Raw genomic sequence first — 23,451 nt, 5'->3', positions numbered from 1 at the left:
GCCTTAGGGACCTAAGGGGACACCAAGAAGACCCCGCCCCAATGAGCGATTTAGAGATCTGTTCCCTTGTGATCTTCAGGGGACCCTATTTAAAATAGAAGTCCTCTGGGAGAGAGGACGTGCTATTTATACCTCTCCAAGGAATGACTCAGTTGACTGCCTCTGACCTCCCAGGACACGAGCTGGGTTAGCAGAGAGCTGTGGTCAGAGCAGAGGGGAGCCAGCAGCACCATGGGGAAAGGGACCGGGTCCTTGTGCCTTTGCTTGGCAGACGGGTTTTGCCGGGGGGCGGGGGCGGGGGTTCTTCCCTCACCTGCACTACGTGCCTTGGCAACCCCACAGCAATTGCAGGTGTCCAGGTGCACTGTGCATAACCCCACTGGCACTTGATTTCCAACAGGCTTGCCCAGCATCAGCCTCAGGACAGGCTCGGATGCCAGTACACACACACACACACACACACACACACACCTATCTCTGTCTATACACATGCTCCTCCCCACCCCCCCCGTATATATACATATAGGTTTATTTAATACACACACACACACACACACACACACACACCTATCTCTCTCTATACACATGCTCCTCCCCACCCCCCCCGTATATATACATATAGGTTTATTTAATACACACACACACACCTATCTCTCTCTATACACATGCTCCTCCCCACCCCCCCCGTATATATATATATATATATATATATATATATATATATATATATATAGGTTTATTTAATACACACACACACACACACACACACACACACACACCTATCTCTCTCTATACACATGCTCCTCCCCACCCCCCCCGTATATATATATATATATATATATATATAGGTTTATTTAATACACACACACACACACACACACACACACACACCTATCTCTCTCTATACACATGCTCCTCCCCACCCCCCCCGTATATATACATATAGGTTTATTTAATACACACACACACACACACACACACACACACACACACACACACACACCTATCTCTGTCTATACACATGCTCCTCCCCACCCCCCCCGTATATATACATATAGGTTTATTTAATACACACACACACACACACACACACACACACACACACACCTATCTCTCTCTATACACATGCTCCTCCCCACCCCCCCCGTATATATATATATAGGTTTATTTAATACACACACACACACACACACACACACACACACACACACCTATCTCTCTCTATACACATGCTCCTCCCCACCCCCCCGTATATATACATATAGGTTTATTTAATACACACACACACACACACACACACACACACACACACCTATCTCTCTCTATACACATGCTCTTCCCCACCCCCCCCGTATATATACATATAGGTTTATTTAATACACACACACACACACACACACACACACCCCTATCTCTCTCTATACACATGCTCCTCCCCACCCCCCCCCCTATATATACATATAGGTTTATTTAATACACACACACACACACACACACACACACCTATCTCTCTCTATACACATGCTCCTCCCCACCCCCCCGTATATATACATATAGGTTTATTTAATACACACACACACACACACACACACACACACACCTATCTCTCTCTATACACATGCTCCTCCCCACCCCCCCGTATATATACATATAGGTTTATTTAATACACACACACACACACACACACACACACACACACCTATCTCTCTCTATACACATGCTCCTCCCCACCCCCCCCGTATATATACATATAGGTTTATTTAATACACACACACACACACACACACACACACACCCCTATCTCTCTCTATACACATGCTCCTCCCCACCGCCCCATATATATATACATATAGGTTTATTTAATACACATACACACACACACACACACACACACACACACACACACCTATCTCTCTCTATACATATGCTCCTCCCCACCCCCCATATATATACATATAGGTTTATTTAATACACACACACACACACACACACACACACCTATCTCTCTCTATACACATGCTCCTCCCCACCCCCCCCCGTATATATACATATAGGTTTATTTAATACACACACACACACACACACACATACACCCCTATCTCTCTCTATACACATGCTCCTCCCCACCGCCCCATATATATACATATAGGTTTATTTAATACACACACACACACACACACACACACACACCCCTATCTCTCTCTATACATATGCTCCTCCCCACCCCCCCATATATATACATATAGGTTTATTTAATACACACACACGCTTCCATTTTTGAGATTTAATTCACATATGACGTTGCATAAGTTTAAGGTGTTATACACAGATGTTTTAATTTATGTTTATATCAGTAAAGCAGCCCCAGTGAGTGACCCCGCATGGCAGCAGGGAGAGCGTGCTGAACAGGCGCTCCCGTGGACCCCGAGCTGGGAAGCTGGTGGGGCACACCCATCCATCCAACCCTCCCCCACCCCCCCGGCCATTTTACAGGAGGGACCCAGAGGGGCAAGCGGAAGCTCTCTGAGCGCTGGATGCAGGGCGACTTGGCTGTGTGGTTCTGTGGCTCCCAGAAGAGCTCACGTGTCTTTGGGTCTTGTCCGTGTTTCTGAAGTTCCCTCCCAGCCCTGAGACCGTATTTTATTTTTTTCATTTTTATTTGTTTTTTAACATTTTTTAATGTTTATTTAGACAGAGGAGAGAGGCAGAGTGCAAGCAGAGGAGGGGCAGAGAGAGACAGAGACAGAATCGGAAGCAGGCCCCAGGCTCTGAGCTGTCAGCACAGAGCCCAATGTGGGGCTCGACCTCACAGACCGCGAGATCATGACCTGAGCCGAAGTCAGACGCTTAACCGACGGAGCCACCCAGACGCCCCCCCTGAGACTGTATTTTAAATGATTTGTCCCAGACCGCACAGTAGGCAATGATAACTGCTCTTAAAGCTTGCTCTGAAGGCCCCTTCTGTGCCGCAGGCACCGCACTTGAGTATGTCACATTGAGTGTCTCTGTAAATCCTCCAAATACCCCTAGGAGGTGAGGGGTTCTCTTAGGAACCCCTTAGCCATTTTACGTATGAGCAGACTGAGGCTCGGTTCCGTTAACGTGTTCAAGGACACGTAGCTGGAGAGTGGTGGAACTGAGATTCCAAGCAGGTCCTGCTGGCCTGCTAGCCTGTGTTCGGCTGCGGGGAGAGCCAGTTTCCGCCTCCCACAGTGCACAGGGTTCCGCCTACATCACTGGCCCCTTTCAAGTCCAAGGAAGATGACGCACTGTAGGGCTGTGTCACCTCTGACCGTGACCAAGAGTGATCACAGGATGCAGGAAGGAACCAGTGGTCAAGTACAGATTTTATCTGTGCTGAGAACTTGGCCAGCTTTCTGGCTTTATTTCCCAGTAGAACGGTGCAGGTAGAGTTCAATGAGCAACTTTGGTGCCTGGCCAGCGTTATTGAACATTTGTCTGGGGTCTCATTTTCTTGGTTTTACTGGAAATCAGTAGAAAAGAAGCAGTGCTGATAGGAGCAAGGGTTGTCTGGCTTTGGTCACCAGCTGCTTCCACAGAATACTCATTATATTTGTGAATTTGCCCCTTCCTAAGATTTATTTGTAACCCCAAGATCAACGCTCATAGCTTGTGGTCATTTGTGAACATGTGCAGAGCAGCAAAAATCTGAGCCGCCTGGGGCCCTTGTTCCCAGTGGGGGTGGAGGAAGACGCCCTGTCTTCTTATTGTAGCTCTCTTACTGGAAACAGGTTTCTGCATGGTATATTTAGGGCCATGGCTTTTGTAATTTTGTGCTTTTTCGTTCATGATCTTGCTGCTTAAAATGGCCCCCAAGGGGGGCGCCTGGGTGGTTCAGTCGGTTAAGCGTCTGACTTCGGCTCAGGTCATGATCTCACGGTCTATGAGTTTGAGCCCACATCGGGCTCTGTGCTGATGGCTCAGAGCCTGGAGCCTGCTTCAGATTCCCTGTCTCCCTCTCTCTCTGCCCCTCCCCTGCTCACGCTATGTCTGTCTCTCTCTCAAAAATAAAAAAGATTAAAAAAAAAATTTTTAATGGCCCCCAAGGTAGTGCTGAAGTGCTGTGAAGCGTATTTAAGCGCAAGAAGGCTGTGGTGTGTCTTCCGTAGAAAATATTCATGTTAGATAAGTTTCATTCATGTTAGATGAGCTTCATTCAGGTGTGAGTTATAATGCTGTTGGCTATAAATTCAATGTTAATGAATCCATGATATCTAATAAATAAGATGTTTTCACACAGAAATGCACAGAAAACAAGGTTACGTAGTGATGGGTTGACAAAAATGTTGTGACCAGGGGCTTAGAGGAACCTAACCCAGCTTACCTGCTGGGAACGGTGGTTCACAGTTCAGCTCCCGGAACAACTTGATAGAATGTAACTACTGTGAGTAACAGGAATCAGCTGCACCTGACCTTGCCCATCCCAGAGAATAACCACGAAGGGCATTCTAGGTGGGCACTGGCTGCTTTTTAACCTCAGAAATGGCCCTGCCGCCCCACCCCACCTGTCTTACCTGCTGGGGCTGCTGTGACAAAGGACCACAGACCGAGGGCCTTACAAACAGCAGAAATGTATTGTTCACAGTTCTGGAATCTGGACGTCTGTCAGGGTGGTCAGGTGAGGATCCCCTTCCCTGCTGCAGACTTCTTGCTGCAGACTTCAAATTAATTAATTAATTTGAGAGAGAGAGAGAGAGAGCACAAGAGGAGCGGAGTGGGGGGTCGGGGTGGGGAGACAGAGAGAGAGAGAGAGAGGGAGAATCTCAAGCAGGCTCCGCACCACCAGTGAGGAGCCAGTCTTGGGGCCTGAGCTTAGGACCTGGGAGATTATGGCTTGAGCTGAAATCAAGAGCCCGATGCTCAACCAACGGAGCCACTCAGGCACCCCCTGTGGGGTCTCTTATAAGGGCACTAATCCCGTTTGTGGGGGCTCTCAGGACATACTCATATCCCCAAGGCACCATCTCCTATTTCCAGCACATTGGGAGTTAGGATTCCGACATGTGAACTGAGGGAGGACACACATATTCAAACCACAGCACCACCCTCGGATCCCCTCGCGGGTCGTGTCCCACGTAGGGTAGGGACAGGGGAGGCAGAGGGGGAGAAAACAGGGCAGAGAAGGCTGAGACGGTGCACTCTAGAGGTTTGCTCCCCCTAGGAGTAGGTTGGTACTTTAAGTTTCAAAATTAAATTTAAATTAAAATTTAAAAATTTTTTTTTTTTTGCATGGAACTGGAGGGTTTGCTTTAAGCCACCTTTCTGCCTCTCTCTCCATTACCTATTGGTTCTTTGGTGCCACATCTTGCCCTTACAAGACGTCTTCTTTCTGAATTGGAAAAAAAGGCACCCCCATCTCTGAGGCAGTTCTCAAATACAATGAAAGGCATTCACACGCCCCCCTTCTTCTCTGTTAAAGCCGTCCGAGGACATCAAACTTTGTTTCTTCCTCAGGGAAGAGCCTCCAAACCTGCTCTAAACCGGTCGAGCTTCCCTTTTTGCCGTTGGCATCCCTGGGCCCAGACCTTCGAGAACATTCTGCAAATGACTACACTGTCCATGGCCCATCTGTTTAGTATTTTCAAGACCGTTTTTAAAGCAGCAGAACTTGTTTTTTAAATAAAACCGCACTTATTAAACAGAGTAAAACAGGGGCACTCTGGTTACATCCTGGAAGTTCCTTTAGCCAGGAATCCAAACAGAGGGGTCTCTTTGACCTTGAGGGCTCTCCCTTGGACACAGCTGGAAAGCCACTCACCTGACTCCTGTCCAGGGAGGCCAGACTCTAGTGTGCATCCAGATAACCCAGTTACAGCACACATTGCTGCCCCGCCCCTGGAATTTCTGACTCAGGAGGCCTGGGAAGCAGCCCAGGACTCTGCCTTCCTAAAAGATCCTAGGTGACGGTGCTGCTGGTCTGGGGTCCACAGCTGGAGACCCACGAGGTAAGGCAGTGCCGTTCTCAACCTGTCTGGCTATCTGCAGCTCTTCAGGATTGGAGACATCTGCCCCTAGCAGCTGGTGGCTCGAGTTTCAGATTCCCACTGTCAGACGAGAGAGCCAGGAGTGGGCATAGCTCCAGCCAGTGTCATAGCCTCGCTATGGAGTTACCACAGTCGGAAACTTCAGAATTTTCTGAAGTTGAAAGACAGGGAACTCATGCTGATTTACAGCTTCTGTTTTTCCTCTTGCTCCCGAGCCACGCGTTTATTTTGGGGGCAGCCGTTTGCACCAAAAGATTTTCAGCTGTGGGCATGCACGAGTGGGTTCAACTGCCTCGCCAAGTTTAACCGGACTTTTATTTAAGCAAGCACCGTATCGTAAAAACTGCATGACAGAGTGAACGTATTATTGTTGCTGTTGTTGTTTTTAATTTAGAATAGGGATCACGCAAAAATCTTCTCTCAATTCCAAAAACAATTGATATAAAATAAATAAGTGACAGAATTCCTTTATGCCATTTAAAAGGTATGTGTTGGGGTGCCTGGTGGCTTAGTCAGTTAAGCATCCCAGTTCTTGATCTTGGCTCAGGTCATGATCCCAGGGTTGTGGGATCAGACCCTGTGTTGGGCTCCATGCTGAACGTGAAGCCTACTTAAGATTCTCTCTCTCTCCTTCTTCCCCCTCCCCTGCTCGCACACTCACATTCTCCCTCTCTCTCTGTCTCTCTCTTAAATAAATAGATAAATGGTACGTTAAAGGTACATGTTTACGAATCCAGTTGATGTAGCCAGTACCCAGTTGGCTGAGTAAATTGGGGTGCATCTGAATGCTCGGACAGGGCCTTTGAGTTTCCAAGTAGCTGGCTACTATTACGTGGAAGCTTATAACTTGCCATGTTGGCAGGGTTCAAACATTGCCAATTTCATAGCTCAGACGAACACGTGACCTTGTCCTTGTTTTGGTTTTTCACGGATCTTGAGCAAATTTGTCTGTGTAGGTAGATTTTTCCCTTCTGAATAAATCGCTACATCTTGGCCACCTGAGATCAGTTTCCTCCATCCCCTGCATGCCCCTCTCTGCAGTCTCTGTAACTCCAGAGCCATTGGCCACTGGGGGGGATTCATGACCCAGATCAAAGGCCCTCGGATGGCGTTGGGGTGGTGTTTATGGCCTTTCCTCTAGTTTATTAACTAGCCTGAGTTCTGCTTGGGTCAAGCTCAAAAGCAGTTTCCGTTCTCTGAACATAGGTTTGCTTTGTGGAGGGACATAGGGTAAGAATGTTCTGGGAAGGAACTGATAAGCCAGTTCAGGGGTTAACTGTGTGGAGCCAGCCCCCCTTGCTGAACGTGTGAAGGTCAGGATGTTTAGGGCCTGTTCACACTCTCGCATGGGCTGAGTTTCACATGCTGGTTTATCTCGAGAGAGACTAGAAATAGCTGCTCGAGGGGCCTGCCTTGGAGCTTCCAGCCAATTTGCAAGCCTGTCTGGGCACCTTGGGACTCAGGCTTTGCAGCAGCTGCATCTCCGAGGAGTGTATCTCCCATTGCTGAGACTGTCTTATGGAGGGAAGCACAGGCCTCTGCTGGCCTGCTGTCCAGGGCCCCGACCGGCCGAGCTTAGCTCTCCAGAGCAACAGTGTCAAAGTGCTTTCTCCCCTCTAGCTTGTATCTGGCTTTCCATCTGAATCGAGTCTTTGGCCGTAGCCTTTGCCCTATTACGTGATTGTGTGCACTTGGGAATTCAAGAAGGAAAAAAATCAAGAGCCTGTGAGGAAAGCCTGTTGTGCTAATACCTTCCAGATGGCGATAAGAAATGGGAGATAAGGTGGTGTCGCCCATCTGGCCCGACAGGACGTGCTGTGTTCTGCCCGGGCTTGGGGGATATTATCGCCCTCCGTGACAGCCAGGTCACTCTGGTGTCTGTCTTTGGGCAGGGGCTTAGCTTGGCACCTCCGGCCGATCTCCGAAATGCAGTTCGCTATCAGGTCAGTGGGGGATCTGCCGGGAAGGACTCAAAAGCCCGGAACAGGCAATCAAAAGGTAACAGTTACCTGGCAGCATCTCGCCATGGCTGAACTCACAGGCCTGTCCGGCTGAACGCAAGCCCTGGATAGACATCGTCCGTGTTTCTCTGGTTCCTGTGTGGGGCGGAAACTGCATCCGAATGGTTAGGAGACCAGTTGTTGTTTGTGGGGACCTGGGTGAGGCACTGAATCGGAGATGGCGAAGTCTGGCCATTAGCCATGGCTCGCCGTCTGCGTTAGGAAGGATTCTAAGGTCTTGTCCACCTGGGCCTAGCAGGAAAGAGTGCCATGATCAGTAAGTCATGTCTGTCTGCTGGAAGGAGGTGTGGTGGCTCATGTGGCCTCTTCTTGTTAACTCTTCTCTTGAACAAAAAAGGCTTAAGTTAAGTCAACATTTCCTTCGTCTTCCGAAAAGATAAACATGCTGTGAATGTGAATTCAGCTTCTTTGTTATTCCCCTAAGGCTTGGAAAACATTAATTCCTTAAATGAGAAAAGGGAGCTCAGAGTTTTATTAAAAAGGCCTTCAGACACCCTACCCCCGGCCCATTTTATAGAAGAAATCGAGGCAAGAGAAAGTTAGTACCACGCAGAAATGAAATGAGAATTCACGTGTGAGGCCTGCATCGGGGTGCCCTGGCCTCCTCTGTGCCGGCTCGGTGGCCGTCCGGGAGTTCCCGCTGAGGGCTGGCAGGGGTGCTGGCCGTTGCCAAGGGCCCGGCTCCCTGACCGCGATGTCTGAGGACGAGCCCCTGCTGGTCAGGGAGGCTTGGGTACAGACAGAAGCTGGCACAGAGGGGCTGAACTGTCCCCACCTTGTCTAGCAACGCTGTCCCCCGGGGCAGCTCAGGCTCGGGGCGGGGTGGGGGGCAGTACAGGGACCCTGTGTAAGTTCCTGCTTGGCGTCTAGAACCAGGGCTGGCCCTGTGGGCAGGCCACCCAGACAGTCGCCCAGGGCCCTGTGCTTATTTCAATGGTGTGCTGTCACCATCCTGAGATTCTTGATCCTTCTGGAATGCGGCGCTCTGCATTTTCACTTTGCATTCCATTTTGCCCTCGAGTCAGGTTACTGGTCCTGCCTCAGACTGGGATTCCAAGAAGATTGCACAGGTGTCCTGCTGTCGGAGGCCTACGTGTTGGGGACGCAGGGAAGGAGCTGTCCTGTGTTGAGCACTGTTCATGTGCCAGGCTCTGTGCTGGGGGCTGGAGAGGCCACAGTGGCTGAGACTTTAGTAGGGGAGCAGGACACCTTAGCTGAAAACGAGGTGCTCAGAGGTGGGGCCGGGCCCAGCCTGGCCATGCAGGATGGGCACATTACCCCCACCTGGGGAAGGGGTAGTTTGGTGGCCCCTCAGGATGATTATGGGGTGGGCTGGGAGGGGGCGAGAGACGTAGGCATTCAGGGGCACAGTCTGCTTGAGCCAAGGCACAGAAGCAGCCTGGAGCGTCAGGGGGCCAGCTTGGTGGGGTTGGAGCAGAGAGGACAAACCTGGGAGGGGACCGGGACAGAGATGGGGTGTGGGAGGCCAGGGAGTTTTTTTCACCTGGGTTCCTAAGGCTGCAGAAAGTTGGGGAGGCTTTCAGGCAGGGCAAGGAAGGACCTTATCAGAACTCGAGCTGGGTTATCCTGGTGACCGTGGGGGTAGGTGTGAGGGGACAGAGGAGGCAGGCAGAGGGGGACGTGCAGGAGCCCTGCTCAGAGAGGTCGTAGCCGCCGTCACCAACAGAGGTGGCCGGGACAGAGAGGTTCCGGAAGGAGAAGGAGGTGACTCAGCAGGAAGGGGTGATGGAGAGATGAGGACAATCCCAGCTTCTGGTGCTGGTCTGAGTCACTGAGCGCTTCCCTGTTGGGGCCTGACCCTCCGACCCCTGGCAATGGGCCAGCAGCCAGCTGGAGGAGGGGGGGGGGGGGGGGGCTCTGTTCTTAACAGAGCAGTTGATTCATTTGTTTGGTACCTTTGGCTCAGAGAGCCTGGTGCGGGAAGGGTGTGGCCCTGGTGGTGGGCCAGCAGGAGGGAGGGTGAAGGGCGCAGGCTCCATGGCCTCCAGGCTAGATCCGAGGGGACCCCCAGTGTTCCCAGGGCAGGGAAGTACCTGTCACCTGTGGGCACACTCCTCAGCGGAGTGTGACTGTCAGTGCTCTTCGCCCATGGATTTGGCTTTGCTCTGGGGCCACAGATCCCAGGCCGCGTCTCCCACTCTCTCAGCCAGCGTTTTCAAAGACGGAAACCTTCCCCTGCCCAGAGTTTTCTGGAAACAGCAGAACCACGGTCTGTATCGCCTTCCTCCAGCTCACATTAAATCAAACCAGATCTTTACGGGGCTTGCCGAGCAGGGAGCACTGTCACTCCCGTAGGAACCGAAATCGGGGACTAGTAAATTTCTGTCCACTTGTGCACTGGCCTTGCTCCAGGCTTACCCATGGTCGTTACGCTCTGGTCTCTGTTTTTCTCCTCATTACACGGGGGAAGAAGGCATCCTGGGCTCCCACTCTGCCTCTGTTCCTGACACCCGGCCTGGTCGTGCCCAGCTGGGACACTCCATCTCTCCCTGTCCCTCTGCCTGTTAATCCAGTGCTCACTGTGGGCGGCCTGGCTACATGTTGCGACTATATGACTTCGGCTGAGTGACCTCAACTCTCTGCGCCTCAGTTTCCTTCCTTCTTTGTAAAGTGGGGGGTGGTGACATTTGCCTCAGAGGGTTGTTGTGAAGGTTATTCGAGGTCCAATGTGTAAAGTGTTTGGCACAGGACCAGGTACCCGGCGCCGGGCATGCTGGACCGGCCGCCTACCATAAGGTACCAGGGACAGGGCGCACGGGACCAGGCACACCAGACCGAGCTCCCAGTGGGGTTGAGCTTCTGCTGTTTTTGCGGCTGTCGATTAGTAATGCCCAAGCCGGGGCGCGGAGGCTGAGGGATTGCTGGCTTGGGGAAGGGCTGCAAGTCTAGGAGCAGCCCAGGCGGCGCGTGTTGTAGGCGCTGAGGGAGGCCGGCCTGGTGGGAGCAGAGCACGTGAGGGCCAGGGCGGTGGAACCGGGGGTTGAGGCCGAGGCGGACCCCGTCGTACCTGCTAAGCAGCGACGGGGAATTGGAGCGAGAGTGCGCGGGGTGTGAGGGCGCCCCTGGCAGCTGTGCTCCACACCAGGAGGCCAACCACGTAGGTGGAGCTGGTGGAGATGGATGGAAATTAGCAGAACATTATTGACACTGAGACCCAGGGGTCCTGTATTTCTGCCATCCAGGGGGCTTCCTGCAGGGGTTCCCACCCAGAGGGAAGAAATGAGCCCTCTACCAGAGGCCCGGAAACCTCAGACCCTGGCTCCAACCTCAGGCCTGGTTTCAGGCCCTTGGTGCTGACTCACATAATTGTAACTGGGCCGCCTTCGGCCCTGCCAGCTTCCCTGTGGGCAGCAGAGTGGACGGCTGGAGGGAGGCTGGGAGGGCCGACCCCCCCCCCCGAAAACTGTTCCCAAGCTTTAGTCTGTGGACGGCACCGCGAGCCTTGCTTTTTGCCAGAGTTGAACATCAAACCTGTTTTGAGCTCTTTGCTTGAGGGTGTGTTTGCAGGTGGGTACCCAGGGGCCCTCTCTGCACTCCGGGTATTTCCCTGGATGTCCAGCAGGGGGCGCTCACCCACTGAATGTGGGATGCCGCTCTGCTATAGATCTCTGAGCACCCGCCCCCCCACCTCCAACCTCTCAAAGGGTCCCCACAGGTCCCTGGTGCAAGTTCCTTGGTTACCTGTCAGCCTTTTGGCCTTGACTTTTATCAGCTTCGGATTTTAGGGGGTGTATCCCAGGGCGTTTGCAAAGCTGTATCGTAGTCCTCGATTCACAGAATTCACTGCCTATAAAAAATGATTTGAAATGATCATACACAAGTCCCCTCCCCAGAAGAAAAATCACACAAGACAACTCACAGAGTGTCCTGAGCACCCGCACTGCCTCCATCAAGGAAACACCAGGTTCTGCTGAAACCTCACACACGAGGCATCCACGCCTGACCAGGGGGCTGTGGCACCGGAGGGTGCCTCCACTGTGTCTAAGCAAAGGCCCTGGGGAACCGGGCCCGGGATTGAGGGAAGCCATGTGCTGGGTCTTTAAACAGCCCGTCCCACATGTGTGGGGTGAATTGGGTGGGGTGAGGGGGCCTGATGAATGTGCCATTAATGAGCCAAGTTCCACTGGGAATAATTCTCCCTTTGTGTCCCCAGCACCTCCCCAGCTGCTGCCTGTGCGGATCTCACTCCCCGAGCCTCAGAACATGTGTCTTTGCCTTCTGCCCCAGCTGGTGATGGAGTAGAAGCTTCCGCTCTCTCCTGCCAGGGTCTGGCCAAGGACTTAAGCAGGTATTGTACTCAACTTTCCCTCCACGGTTGCTGGAGAGGAGGGGCCTGGTGGTCTCTTCCCCCAGGCCTTGGACTCAGCTGCCATCGGGGATGGTGCCAGCAAGATGTTGACAATCTGGATCTGTGATGCCATGAATTTGGGCTGTAGCCGATGTGGAGTTTACCCCTGCAGGCAGGTGTCTGTGTCACCATGGGGATGTCCTTCGTGAGTGAGTGTATTATCAGGGGTCTCCAGAGAAACAGATCCAATAGGAGGTATATATACATACAGACAGAGAAACGTATGTTAAGGACTTGGCTCATGTGAATCTGGGGAACTGACAAGTCTAAAATCTTCAGGGGGCGGGGGGTGGTAGGGGCAGCAGGCTGGAGAGCCAGGGAAGAGCCAAAGCTGTAGCTCAAGTCTGAAGGCCATCTGCTGGCAGAATCCCTCTTCCTTGGGGGACCTCAGTTCCCATTTACTGATTTATTGACTCATCTATTTCTATCAATGTGGACTTGGGGTTATCTATTTTATACTTTGGGTTATAATAAAATAACACTTTATTCTTTTTATTGGCCCAAAGTATCTTAGCTTTGGCCATTGGGCCATTCATTCATTGGCTCCCAGGGCTTTATGTTGAGGGGGTCCAGCAGCCCTGAGGCAGGATAGAGATACAATCAGATGTGCATTTTTGTTTTTATTTTAATGTTTATTTATTTTTAAGAGGTAGAACATGAGCAGGGGAGGGGCAGAGAGAGAGGGAGACACAGAATCGGAAGCAGGCTCCAGGCTCCGAGCTGTCAGCACAGAGCCTGACGCGGGGCTCGAACTCACAGACCGTGAGATCATGATCTGAGCTGAAATCGGACACTCAAACTGACTGAACCACCCCGGCGCCCCAAATTTGCATTTTTAAAGCCTCTCTCTCTAGGTGCCTGGCAGGGCAGGACTGGATTCCGCACTGACCAAGACTGTCCTGAGGCTCTGTGTCCTGCCCAGGGCCAAGACGAGACCAGGCGTGGCTGCGGTTAAAAACACCCTCCACTGCACCTGCAGACTTTGCTAAGTCCTCTCTCTCCCTGGCTGCTTTTAGCCACGGGGCTGTGGCCTAGATCCAGGGATCCAAATAAAACTTGTCTTTTCCCCTCTGGTGTGGGTCCCGGAGGTTCTCAACTTAAGTTTCAAAAACGCACAGATGAAAATTTCATTTTGCTGAAATGGAAGTTGTTTACGAGCCTGGGCCGGAGAGTCTGAGGTCCTTGTTGGTCTCATGGTTTGGAGCTACATCGTGCATCTGTTCCCATTTGCAGCCAGGCTTCTCTTGCTGGAGCTGGCGCGCCTTCTTTGTGTTTTCGCCGTGCACACGCGTGGTGCAGTCTCTCCCCGCTCCCCCCACCTCTGTGGTTTTGTCTTTTCCTCTTTGGGCTTGGAGGGGAGTGGCGGGGCAGTGAGGCCTGGTGTCTTGACAAAGAAGGCCCGGGGCACATCTTATTACCGAACGGACAGATGTTCTGTTCTTGCAAGCATGCTGGGCGGCTTCCTGCTGCCTCGTCCTGCTTCTAATGGCTGCTGTGGAAATGATGACACAACCCCACGTTTCCAGCGCAAATGGCTTTTCTCTGGGAATTTTCACACCCCCTCCCTTCCCCCATCCCCGTTGGTAATCATTAGGGCACAAGCCTTTGGGAGAACAGATGTGACTTTGAGAGAGGCCACGGGGAGGAGAGAGAGCTCCGTGTGCAACCCTGCCTGAAGCAAAGGGCTTGTCCTGGGAGCGTCCACTGCGGTGGCTGGGCTTCTGGCCTTCCCTTCGCCTCCGGCCCTGCCCTCTGCAGCCTCCACACTCAGCAGACCCCCTGACCCATAAGAGCATTCTAGACAGCATCCTGTAATGGTGAGCTCTAAGAGGCTGCAGCCAGGCAGAGAGTCAATGATAAAGAATTTCTAGCAATACAAGTCCAAAGCCCTCACTCATGCCAAGGCAGCTACAGCTGACCACAGGTTTTTGGAGCCTCTGGAGGCTTGTGGCAAAGAGCCTCGTATGTTGGTACCTGGGCCGGTGGGGGAAGAGGGGTGAACCTGAGCAAACAACATCGCTGTTCAGAACTGACTGACCTGCCTGTCGGCCTGCTGGGGACAGCTGTCCCACAGGAACTGGTAACTTGGAAGCCTGGCCAAGGGCTGCCTGGAAAGACCTGGAAGAAATGAGATTAAGAAGCAGTTTCCTGCAAGGAGGAAGTGATCCCATGCTGATGCAGGAGGCCCAGGGCATAACACCCCTGAGAAATGCCACCCCAAACTGCAGCCTGGGATTGGGGAGGGGGGGACAGGCAGGTGGCCTTGGTGAGATGTCCCCCGGGCCCTGCCTGCATCGGGCAGCCCCAGATTTGTCCACACTTCTCCCGGACTTGAGGGATTTTCCTGGCAGGAGCTGGACTGCGTGTCTCCCTCACCCCACCCGGGGTTGTACCCTCTTCCCCCAGGTTAGAGACGTGAACCCCTTCAAAAGTGTTCCACGCCCTCGCCCTCGGAGCCAGCACATGTGCGAGCTCCCAGCTGAGTAGTTAATTCTGCAGGTGGGGTCGGGACCATCCTCTGTGTTTTAAAGATGTCGGGTTGCTGAGGCTGAGGCTCTCTGGCAACAGGAGCTTCCCCGAGCGGACTCGGGTCTGACCCAGCTCGTTCCTTATTTACATATGCCACCTGTCATTACAGTCATTCTCCTGCCTGAAAGACCCACTTCTTACAGGGCAGACCGGGCACGGGTATGCTGTAGAGCGTCACCCTCCTGGCGGGACCAGCACAGGCCATCCGAGTGGGGCTTCGGGCCGCTGGCCCATCTCAGGAATGGGAACCAGTGTGGGGGCAGCTGGGCAGGCTTGTCCGGAAGCTGTACCCTGCTGGCTTCGGCCAAGGAGCACAGTGGAGGGAGGCCGCTCCTTCCCCAGGGTAGTAGGTAGAAGTTGGCCGCCTCCGTCTGGGCAGAGCAGGTGTGGAGGGGTGGGGCCGGAGACCCTAGCCCCATAGTTCTTTTTCCCTCTTCTGGAAAGGAGGGGTGGGCAGCCAGGCGGGGCTTCTCTGGGGGGCCCCGGAGGAAGTACAGAGCATCAGCTTTGTGACCTCAGCCAGACTGGAGTCCCGGGACCCCTAGGGTAGCCTGGAAGGGAGTCCGACCTGACGTGGGGTTCGGTGAGGAGCCGGTGAGGGCGTGGCCGGGGGTGCCCAGCGCAGCTCCCAGAAGGTGGAGGGTTTCAGGGCAGCGGGGTCTGGGAGCTCCCCCTCCATTCCTGGTAACCCCCTTGGTCCCATGTTATGTTGGCTGCTGTGTGCTAGTTTTCGAGTTTGGCTTTTCTTCCAAGCCAAGCGTATGCCTTGGAGCCTCCAGCCCCAGCTGGAGGTGGGAAGAGAGGGGTTGCCAGCAGCAGGCCGGTCATGGACTGCCTGAGGGGAGGTGGAGAAATAGACCCGAAATCCAAGACAGGGCCCCAGGGAGGTGGGGTGGAGGAAGGGCTTCTCACCAGCACAGGCCTGGCTCAGGGCCCTTCCCCGCCTAGCATGGCTCCTGCCAGTGTCAGTTAGTCAGCTTCTCTTATTCTTTAGCTCGTGAGATGCAGTCACAGGCCTGCTACAGCAGCTGCAGGAAGTGATGAGTGCTCTCAGTCTAAGTGGATCATATAGTGGGGTCTTCTGCTTTATTTATTCGCCGTATGTCCATCCATCCGCCCGTCCATCCATCCTCCCACTCGGCATACACGTCCTGGGTTGATTCTGCGCCATATCCCGCGTGTGATGTGGTGCGGGGGGAGGAGCATAAAGCTGCAGAGACTTGCCTCTGGTCCGTTAATGAGCTGTGTGACCTTCGACAAGTTACTTGACCTCTCTGAGCCGTCGTTTGCCCATCTTTAAAACAAGGCTAGTAGTACCCACATCTTGGAGGTAATTGTGAGGAGAAAATGAGGTAAGTGAAGAATGTAGCTCAGGGCTTGACAAATGGGAGGCATTTAATTAACGCGGGCTCTCCCCTGACATCCATCAGTGCTGGGAGTGCCGGGGGAGAGGAGACGACACAGCAGTGATCCAGCATGTAAACTCTCCAACTGGCTGAGAACAGAAGAGAGTCTCCTCTGCCTGGAGGAGTCGGGGAGGCTTCCAAGGGGGAGAGCCGTGATTTCATGGGTTTTCCAGGTGTTTGCTGAGGGTGAAGAAGGAAAAGGTACTTCAGGGAGGGGGAGCTCTGTGTACCGCAGCCTCGGGGGGAGGTGGTGATGCCCAGCAGATTTAGGCGGCAGGTCAGGAGAGGCCTGGATGGACTGGAGGGGGCAACACAGGTGGTTGTGGGCCGAGTAGTGAGGTTAGCGGGAAGGGACGCAGGCATGGCGGGCGGTGGTCAGGTTTGGGGGTGAGCCTGTAGCCAGACTGAGGAGTCTGCTGGGACCCACAGTGTGAAAGAAAGATTGTTTCCCTGGTATTTTTTTAAAATTTTTTAACGTTTATTAATTTTTGAGAGACAGAGTGCAAGCGGGGGAGGGGCAGTGAGAAAGAGAGAGAGACACACACACAGAATCCGAAGCGGGCTCCAGGCTCTGAGCTGTCAGCCCAGAGCCTGACATGGGGCCTGAACCCATGGACTGTGAGATCATGACATGAGCTGAAGTTGGATACCCACCGACTGAGCCACCCAGTAGCCCCAGATTGTTTCCCCTTTAAAGCAGGGGAGAGTCAGGACTGAGTTTGGGGGTGGGGAAAATCTCTGATGGCCAAGGGGAACCTGGATGGTGAGAAGAGGCTGGAGGTCACGGGGCCAGTGGAGGTTGGTACTGTGGCCGAGGTGGGAGGTGATGGTGGACTGAACTAGGGCAGTGGCTGTGGGGCCTGAGAGGCTCTGAATCTGTCTTTGCGGCTTTCATTCCCCCCTTCCTTCCTTCCTTTTATCCTTCCTTCCTCCTTCCCTCCCTCCTTCCCTCCCTTTCTTCCTTCTTTCTTTCCTCCCTCCCTCCCTCATGTTTATTGAGCTTCTGTTCTATGCAGACCTCACAAGCTGTTGCTGGGGATACAGTATTGACCCTGCAGACATGGGCCATACTTCTGAGGGGACTCTGCAGGGACAGCGACTCCTGGGCTGGGCTATGGTTCCAGGCGGGGGCTCCCAGGACCTTGGGCTTAGCACCGGCATTTCCTCCCTGTGCAGCCCAAGGCTGGGGCTCAGGAGGGCAGGGGTGTAATTCCCCATGGGGCTCAGGAGGGCAGGGGTGTAATTCCCCATGGGGCTCAGGACGGCAGGGGTGTAATTCCCCATGCAGTTCCACCCAGCATGCAGTCCCAGCTTTTCATGTCCTGGCTACAAGGCAGAGGAGGCCGGCTCTTTGGGGATGGCTTGCCCACTTTGTGCCCCGAATAAGTGCCCCTTCTTCTGACTTTAAAAATCCATCTCATTGAGCATCCTTGCCTGGTGGCTTTGCAAACCATAGGATCCTGTGACCTTTCTCAGGTTTAGAAAGATGGGGGCTTCCCTCCCTCCCCCTTTTTACTGTCCCCATTTTAAAGATGGGAAAAGTGAGGCCCAGTGAGGTCAGGACCTTGCCTGAGGTTACAAGCTCTGAGAGCAAAGTTGTGGTGGGAACCATTTGGGTCGGGTGTCTCAGCAGACTCCTCCTCCAGGGAGCCTGCCCAATTTCTAACACCTCCTCCTGAATGAGGAGCTCTGGGCTTGGTATCCCTGCATGCTGTGAGAGTCGGTGAGGCTGGGACACTGAGTGCTCCCCGGGACAGAATGACTGCTTGCTGTTCCGTGAAACAGCACAGCAGCAGCCGCAGCTGACGTGCATTGAGCGCTTGCTGTATGCCTGGCATTGCTATACTAAGAACATTTTGTATGTTATTTCACTTACACCTTGCAATATCCACGTTGGTGGGAAGGTCCTATTGATTTTTACTGCACAAATGAGGAAACTGAGGATCAGAGGGGTTCAGTAACTTCTCTGAGTCAGTTTAAGGATTCAGGTAAATGAGAAATTTCCCCTATTATCCATTAATCTTTCTGAATTAGGTGAATGAGGAAGTGAGTTTAATTCAAACCTCATTCCTGGGCACCCCACCCTCCCCTCCCCACCAAAATCACACACGGGCAAAGCAAGACTTGTCGATGGGGGGATGGGGGGGTGGAGCTGAGGTCGGGAAGCTGGGGGGCGTGGCTCTGGGCTTTGCATGTGACAGCAGTGGGAAGACCTAGGATCATTTCCGTTATTCTCCGTAAGCTCTGGCCTCAGTTGGAGAGAGTTTCAGTTTTGGCCTCTCTCCTCTGTGCCCCTGATTACGGGTCTGTCCACCCGGATATCCACCCATCCCTGTGTCCGCATAGTGGCCAAGAGCCTCCCATGTGCCCAGCTATGGGCTAAGCACTGGGCATTCCGTGGGGCATATGGGAGTTGTGGCCTCAGCCCTCCAGGAGCCCACCTTGCCCAAACTTGTTTCCTAAGGAGAAACCGGATGCCAAGGACGCTGGAGGGCGGGGGGGGGGGGGTTGCTACCCTGGGATGAAGGGGTGAGAGCAGGCCCCTCTGGTCAGCTGCTGACCTCCCAGAAACAAAGCAGCCACGCCGTGTTGGAGAGCAGAGGCATGTTCCCAGGCTGGGCAGTCGCTGCACCATGGAAATGCTCACGCGAAGGAGAAACCCTTCATCTCTTTGTGGATTAATAACTTCAAGAGATGCAAAACCATGTAAATATAGCGGGCGCTTTATTCTGCGTCAAAACTGAATACGTACCCGGCCTCTGAAAGCTGGCTAGGAAACCCGGTGGTACCTCTCACACGTGCTTCCTTAAAGTCAGAGGATGAGGCGGGAATTGGGTCGGTCTGTTGTCAGGGAAAGATTGTCTTCACGCGGACAAATCAGTTCCTGAAAATCTGAGTATTTCGGGAAAATAATCCCTTATCTTCAGACACAGTTACAGGCTAATTGCATCCAGCGACGACTAGACAGGGTGTGGATGGAATTACACAGACAGGCCCGCTGGGAAGGTTATGAAAAGAGGGTATTATTTTTAGGGCTTGGTAACGCACACACGCGTGCGTGCACACACACACACACAGCGCACAGCACACGCCTCAGACGCTATGCTAATTATGCTATCAGTAGGTGCTCGCGATGCTATTTCTGGCCCAGCCGTTCTGGATTCTGTTCGTCACGGAGCCTTGAGTCAGCAGTTCTGGTCCTCGGCGCCTGGCTTTGGCTGCACCGCTCACAACGAGGGCAGCCCCATGGCAGGCTCCGGGTCACTGCTCCTCAGGCACGGAGAGTCGTGCCCCCTCGGGCCAGCCGCCCTGTGCCCTGCCTGGCGAGGGGGGCCGCTGCTGGGGAGCCACGAGGACCCACTCTCTGCTCACAGCGAGAGAAGAAGCGAGGCACTTGGAGCCTCTGGCTGCACCCGTTTGTGTCTTCATCTTGGGAGCATTTCCACCCCGACCGGCCTCTTTGGAGCCCCGGGCAGGACCCCTCTCCTGCTGCAGGTGGCGGGGCCTGAAGTTCGCAACCTCTTTCACCAGTCTGGCTTCAGAAACCAGCCTGCTGCTGATTTGGGCAGCTGGGAGATCCCCGCTCTGCTTGCAACTGAATGTTTCTCTTTAAAGGCCTCTCTTCCCTGGTACCAAGTAACCTCTAAAACCTTAAGCCTAAGCTCTAGAGGAACTCAGTGGATTAACACATCAACATTCAAACCAAGTACAGTATTTAATCTCTCTTAACAGGCACTGAAAAGTGCTTATGGAATTTTCTGTTCTTGGAAAGATTTCCCCGAGAAGAAGGAGGGGTAACACCGGTGATGTTCTTGATCTGGAGCAGAGGCAGTCGCCTCTGGCCCAGGCAAGTCCCACCGTTTCTCTCTTCCCGGGTCTGAGCGCAACTTGACGTGGTGTCTAAGGGCGGGCTTGAACTTTGGAGGTCAGAGTTCTATTTGGCCCGATGGCCACCTTGGGCCACCCTGTTTGTTTTTGCCTGTGATCTTAAACCTAGCGTATACCGGCAGTTGTAGGAACAACCTGGATTATCTAAAGACACCTGTTACCTGAGAAAGGCCACATAAAATGCATCCGCTTAAGTCAAAGTTGTATGGGAATAGCGGGGGAAAGGTTTAATTGCGACTTTACCTTGAAAAAAAAAAAAACACATGAAAAATTACGAAAATGGCTTATTTTATATTTAACAAGATGTAGGCTTTCGTTTTTTTTTTTTTTTTTTTTTTTAAAGATGTAGGCTTTCATGATAGCCATATGTTAATATTTAGAACGAACAAAGAGTTCTGCCCCTATTATTCTGACAGGTTTTCGGGGCTGTGTTCTCACCTCACATTTGACTCTTGCTGCTGAAGCCGAGACCCTTCTCTGTAAATACGCAGGGGCTTAAACAGTTTTCTGAAGGGCTCCTCTCAGCTCCTTGATCTTGACATTGCCTCTCTGAAGCCGCCTTCTTCACCTTCCTGAGTGTCTCTTCTTCAGTCGTTCACAGAATGCCGTTTGTCACGGCTTCGGGTGGCTTTTGAGCACTTCCGCGGAATCGGGTTCAGTGACTTCACGGTGTCCTGCATGTTTTGCTAAATTTACGGCTTCCTCTGCACTTGGTGGCATCGTGCTCGCACCGACAGTCACTGAGAGACGAGCCAGACAGGCTCCCTTCCCTCTTTGAGGGGGGATTTAGGCTCCAAGGCATTGTTTCGTTGGCAGAACCCTCGTAACGCTGACCTTTGCTTTCTCTTCTAGAACCGTGTTGCCGTGACAACATGGATGGTGGGGACCCTCTCCGAGGGATGGGGCAACTTGAAACATATCCTCTGCGAACCTCTTCGCTTTCTGATTTTCCGGATTGCTGGGGGGAAGCCGAGTAGCTGCTGCTTTGCTCGTGGAAGCAGGCTTTGAAATTGGAGGGGTGTTGTTGAAGGCGTGGGCCACCATATTCATGGGCTCTTGGCAGAGGACCCACAGGAAAGAATATGTTGAGAGTGTCAGTCATAGAAACACCTGCTCATCCGCGGAGTGACTTTTGTTTTTTTAAACTTACTGGGTGTTGTGAATTATGTAACGGATCGCGATCGTTTCCCTTTTTGCTTTGGCTGTTGGGAGACTGCAACTTATTCCAACAAGAGCTTCTGGAATAACCTTACCCCCTCTGGCTTTTCTATACCTTTTCTCCCTGAGTTTCTTCTTCCTCCCTCCTTTCCTTTTCTTTCTTTCTTGAGTGGGGTGGGGGGAGCAGGGGAGGGGCAGAGAGAGAAGGAGAGAGAATCCCAAGCAGGTCTTACGCTGCCAGCACGGAGTACTATGTGGGGCTCAAACCCACGAACTGTGAGATCATGCCCTGAGCTGAAACCAAGAGTTGGACGCTTAACCAGCTGAGCCACCCAGGTGCCCCTCTTTTTTGCTCCCTTGAATTGGAAGCTTAAATCCTTTTTGAAATTAGGTAGATAGAGTGGGCACCAGGGTGGCTGGGTCGGTTAAGCATCTGACTCTTGCTTTCAGCTCAGGTCACGATCGCACGGTTTGTGAGTTTGAGTTCTGCATCCTGCTGGCTCTGTGCTAACAGTGCTGAGCCTGCTCGGGATCTTCTCTCTCTCCCTCTCTGTTCCCCCCTGCTTGTGTTCTCTCTCTCTTTCAAAATAAATAAACTTAAAAAAAATTGTTTTTAAATTACGTAGGGTATATTTTCCAGAAAGTTTATCTCAGGAGCGTCTCCTACAACTTCCATCTCAAAAGAGTTGAATGGATTTGGTAAAGGAAGAAAGGTGTTTGAGGCTCTTATTTCGTCGTCTTGGATGTGCATTGTTTGCCACTAATTCCTTTCTCATGTGATGAGACTTCTTGGCACTAACTTAAGTTTTTCATAGCCCCCGAGGTTTCCCCCATCAGCCTGCCTTCCTTCTTGTAGGAATCAAAGATTAAAATTGCAACCTGCATTCTTCATTTAGAAACAAAAGTGAGTCCCCTCTCTCTTGACCGATTTCTAGCTCATTTTGGGTTGCCTCTTTGGGCATGACAGTACAACCCACAGCCTCCATTTTCTGTCGTGACAGAATTGAAAGAATGTTCCCCATGAAGAGTAGTCTTTGGAACTTCTTTGTTTGGAAGGAACTCTGGAAGGTCTCATGCGGATATGGTGAAGATGGTGAGGAAGACATATAGTAGAGCAGCCCTTTCCAAGAAGAACGCGAGAGAACTTTCTGGAAGGGATGGGATTTTTACCTGAGCTTGCGCTTCAGCCCAAGAAAACCACTCAGGCTCCCGAGGGTGAGCATGTGAGGTTGAATGTTGGAGTCTAGAAGATTGATAGAACCCATCAGTCTTCTCCCCCTTCTCTAGACCCATCAGTCTTCTCCCCCTTCTCTATTCATCAAACGATTGAAGACGTTTGCCAGGACCTTTGCCCATGCCCTCTGAGGCTTCACACCGCATGTGTTTATGGAGCCCTGGCTGTACGTAGGGCACACCGTGTGGCTGGAGGGCAGAGTGCAGGTGCAGATACACGGATAAAGTGGGATGGGACAAGGATGCACCAAGGCTCCCACCTGCCAGCGGTCGAGAGAAGTCTGAGGGCCGGCTGGGACTGACCCTTCCAGGAGCTGGCCCAGGGCTGCGGCTTGATACCTGGGAGGCATTGAGAGAGCTGGGGAAGGTGGGGAGGGCGCCTGCTCGGCAGCGAGGTCACAGGGAGGACCCTGGCCCTGCTCATGTACAGGGTGGAGCGTGTCACAGGATCAAGGCCAGGATATGGAATTGGGACTTCTTCCCGAAGGCAGTGGTCAGCTTTTGGAGCAAGGTCGTGTGACATCCAAGCTGTGTCTCCCACGCCCGGGGACGAGGATCCCGGATCTGTCGGACCTGGTGGGGAATGTGCCAGCAGGGTGCCATTCGTGCCCGCACCTGGTCCTGTTTGCTGGCCGGATCTGCTGGTCTCGGGCTCACGTTCCCGTGTGGTCGCTGAACTTGGGCCACACGCAAGGGCTGAAATGGAACAGCTCCCAGCAACTGGAACCTCAGGGAGACGTCAGCGAGCACAGAGTGGTGTGACGTGGGTTGGACTTTGGGGGCCTCAGACGGAGGAGCAAGACGCAAGCAGGCGGTGGTAGTACGGTCAGAGCCGGCTCCCT

General features: G+C 52.8%; 1 protein-coding gene across 6 annotated transcripts in view; it reads left to right on the top strand.

The window, feature by feature from the left end:
- Positions 1-21,505, top strand: part of LOC115527056 (transforming acidic coiled-coil-containing protein 2-like) — a 125,002-nt gene extending 103,497 nt beyond the window's left edge. For all 6 annotated transcript variants that reach the window (XM_032595137.1, XM_032595136.1, XM_030334440.1 and 3 more), the window contains 2 exons: positions 12,201-12,335; positions 21,071-21,505. In XM_032595137.1, the coding sequence (XP_032451028.1) occupies positions 12,201-12,335; positions 21,071-21,086 (151 nt within the window). In that variant the 3' untranslated portion in view covers positions 21,087-21,505. The remainder of the gene's footprint in view (positions 1-12,200; positions 12,336-21,070) is intronic.
- The last annotated feature ends 1,946 nt before the right edge of the window (positions 21,506-23,451 follow it).

Source organism: Lynx canadensis, chromosome D2, assembly GCF_007474595.2.
Source record: "Lynx canadensis isolate LIC74 chromosome D2, mLynCan4.pri.v2, whole genome shotgun sequence".
Taxonomy (NCBI): Eukaryota; Metazoa; Chordata; class Mammalia; order Carnivora; family Felidae; genus Lynx; species Lynx canadensis.
The sequence above is the reverse complement of the archived record's forward strand: the minus strand, read 5'-3'. Positions and strand labels throughout refer to the sequence as shown.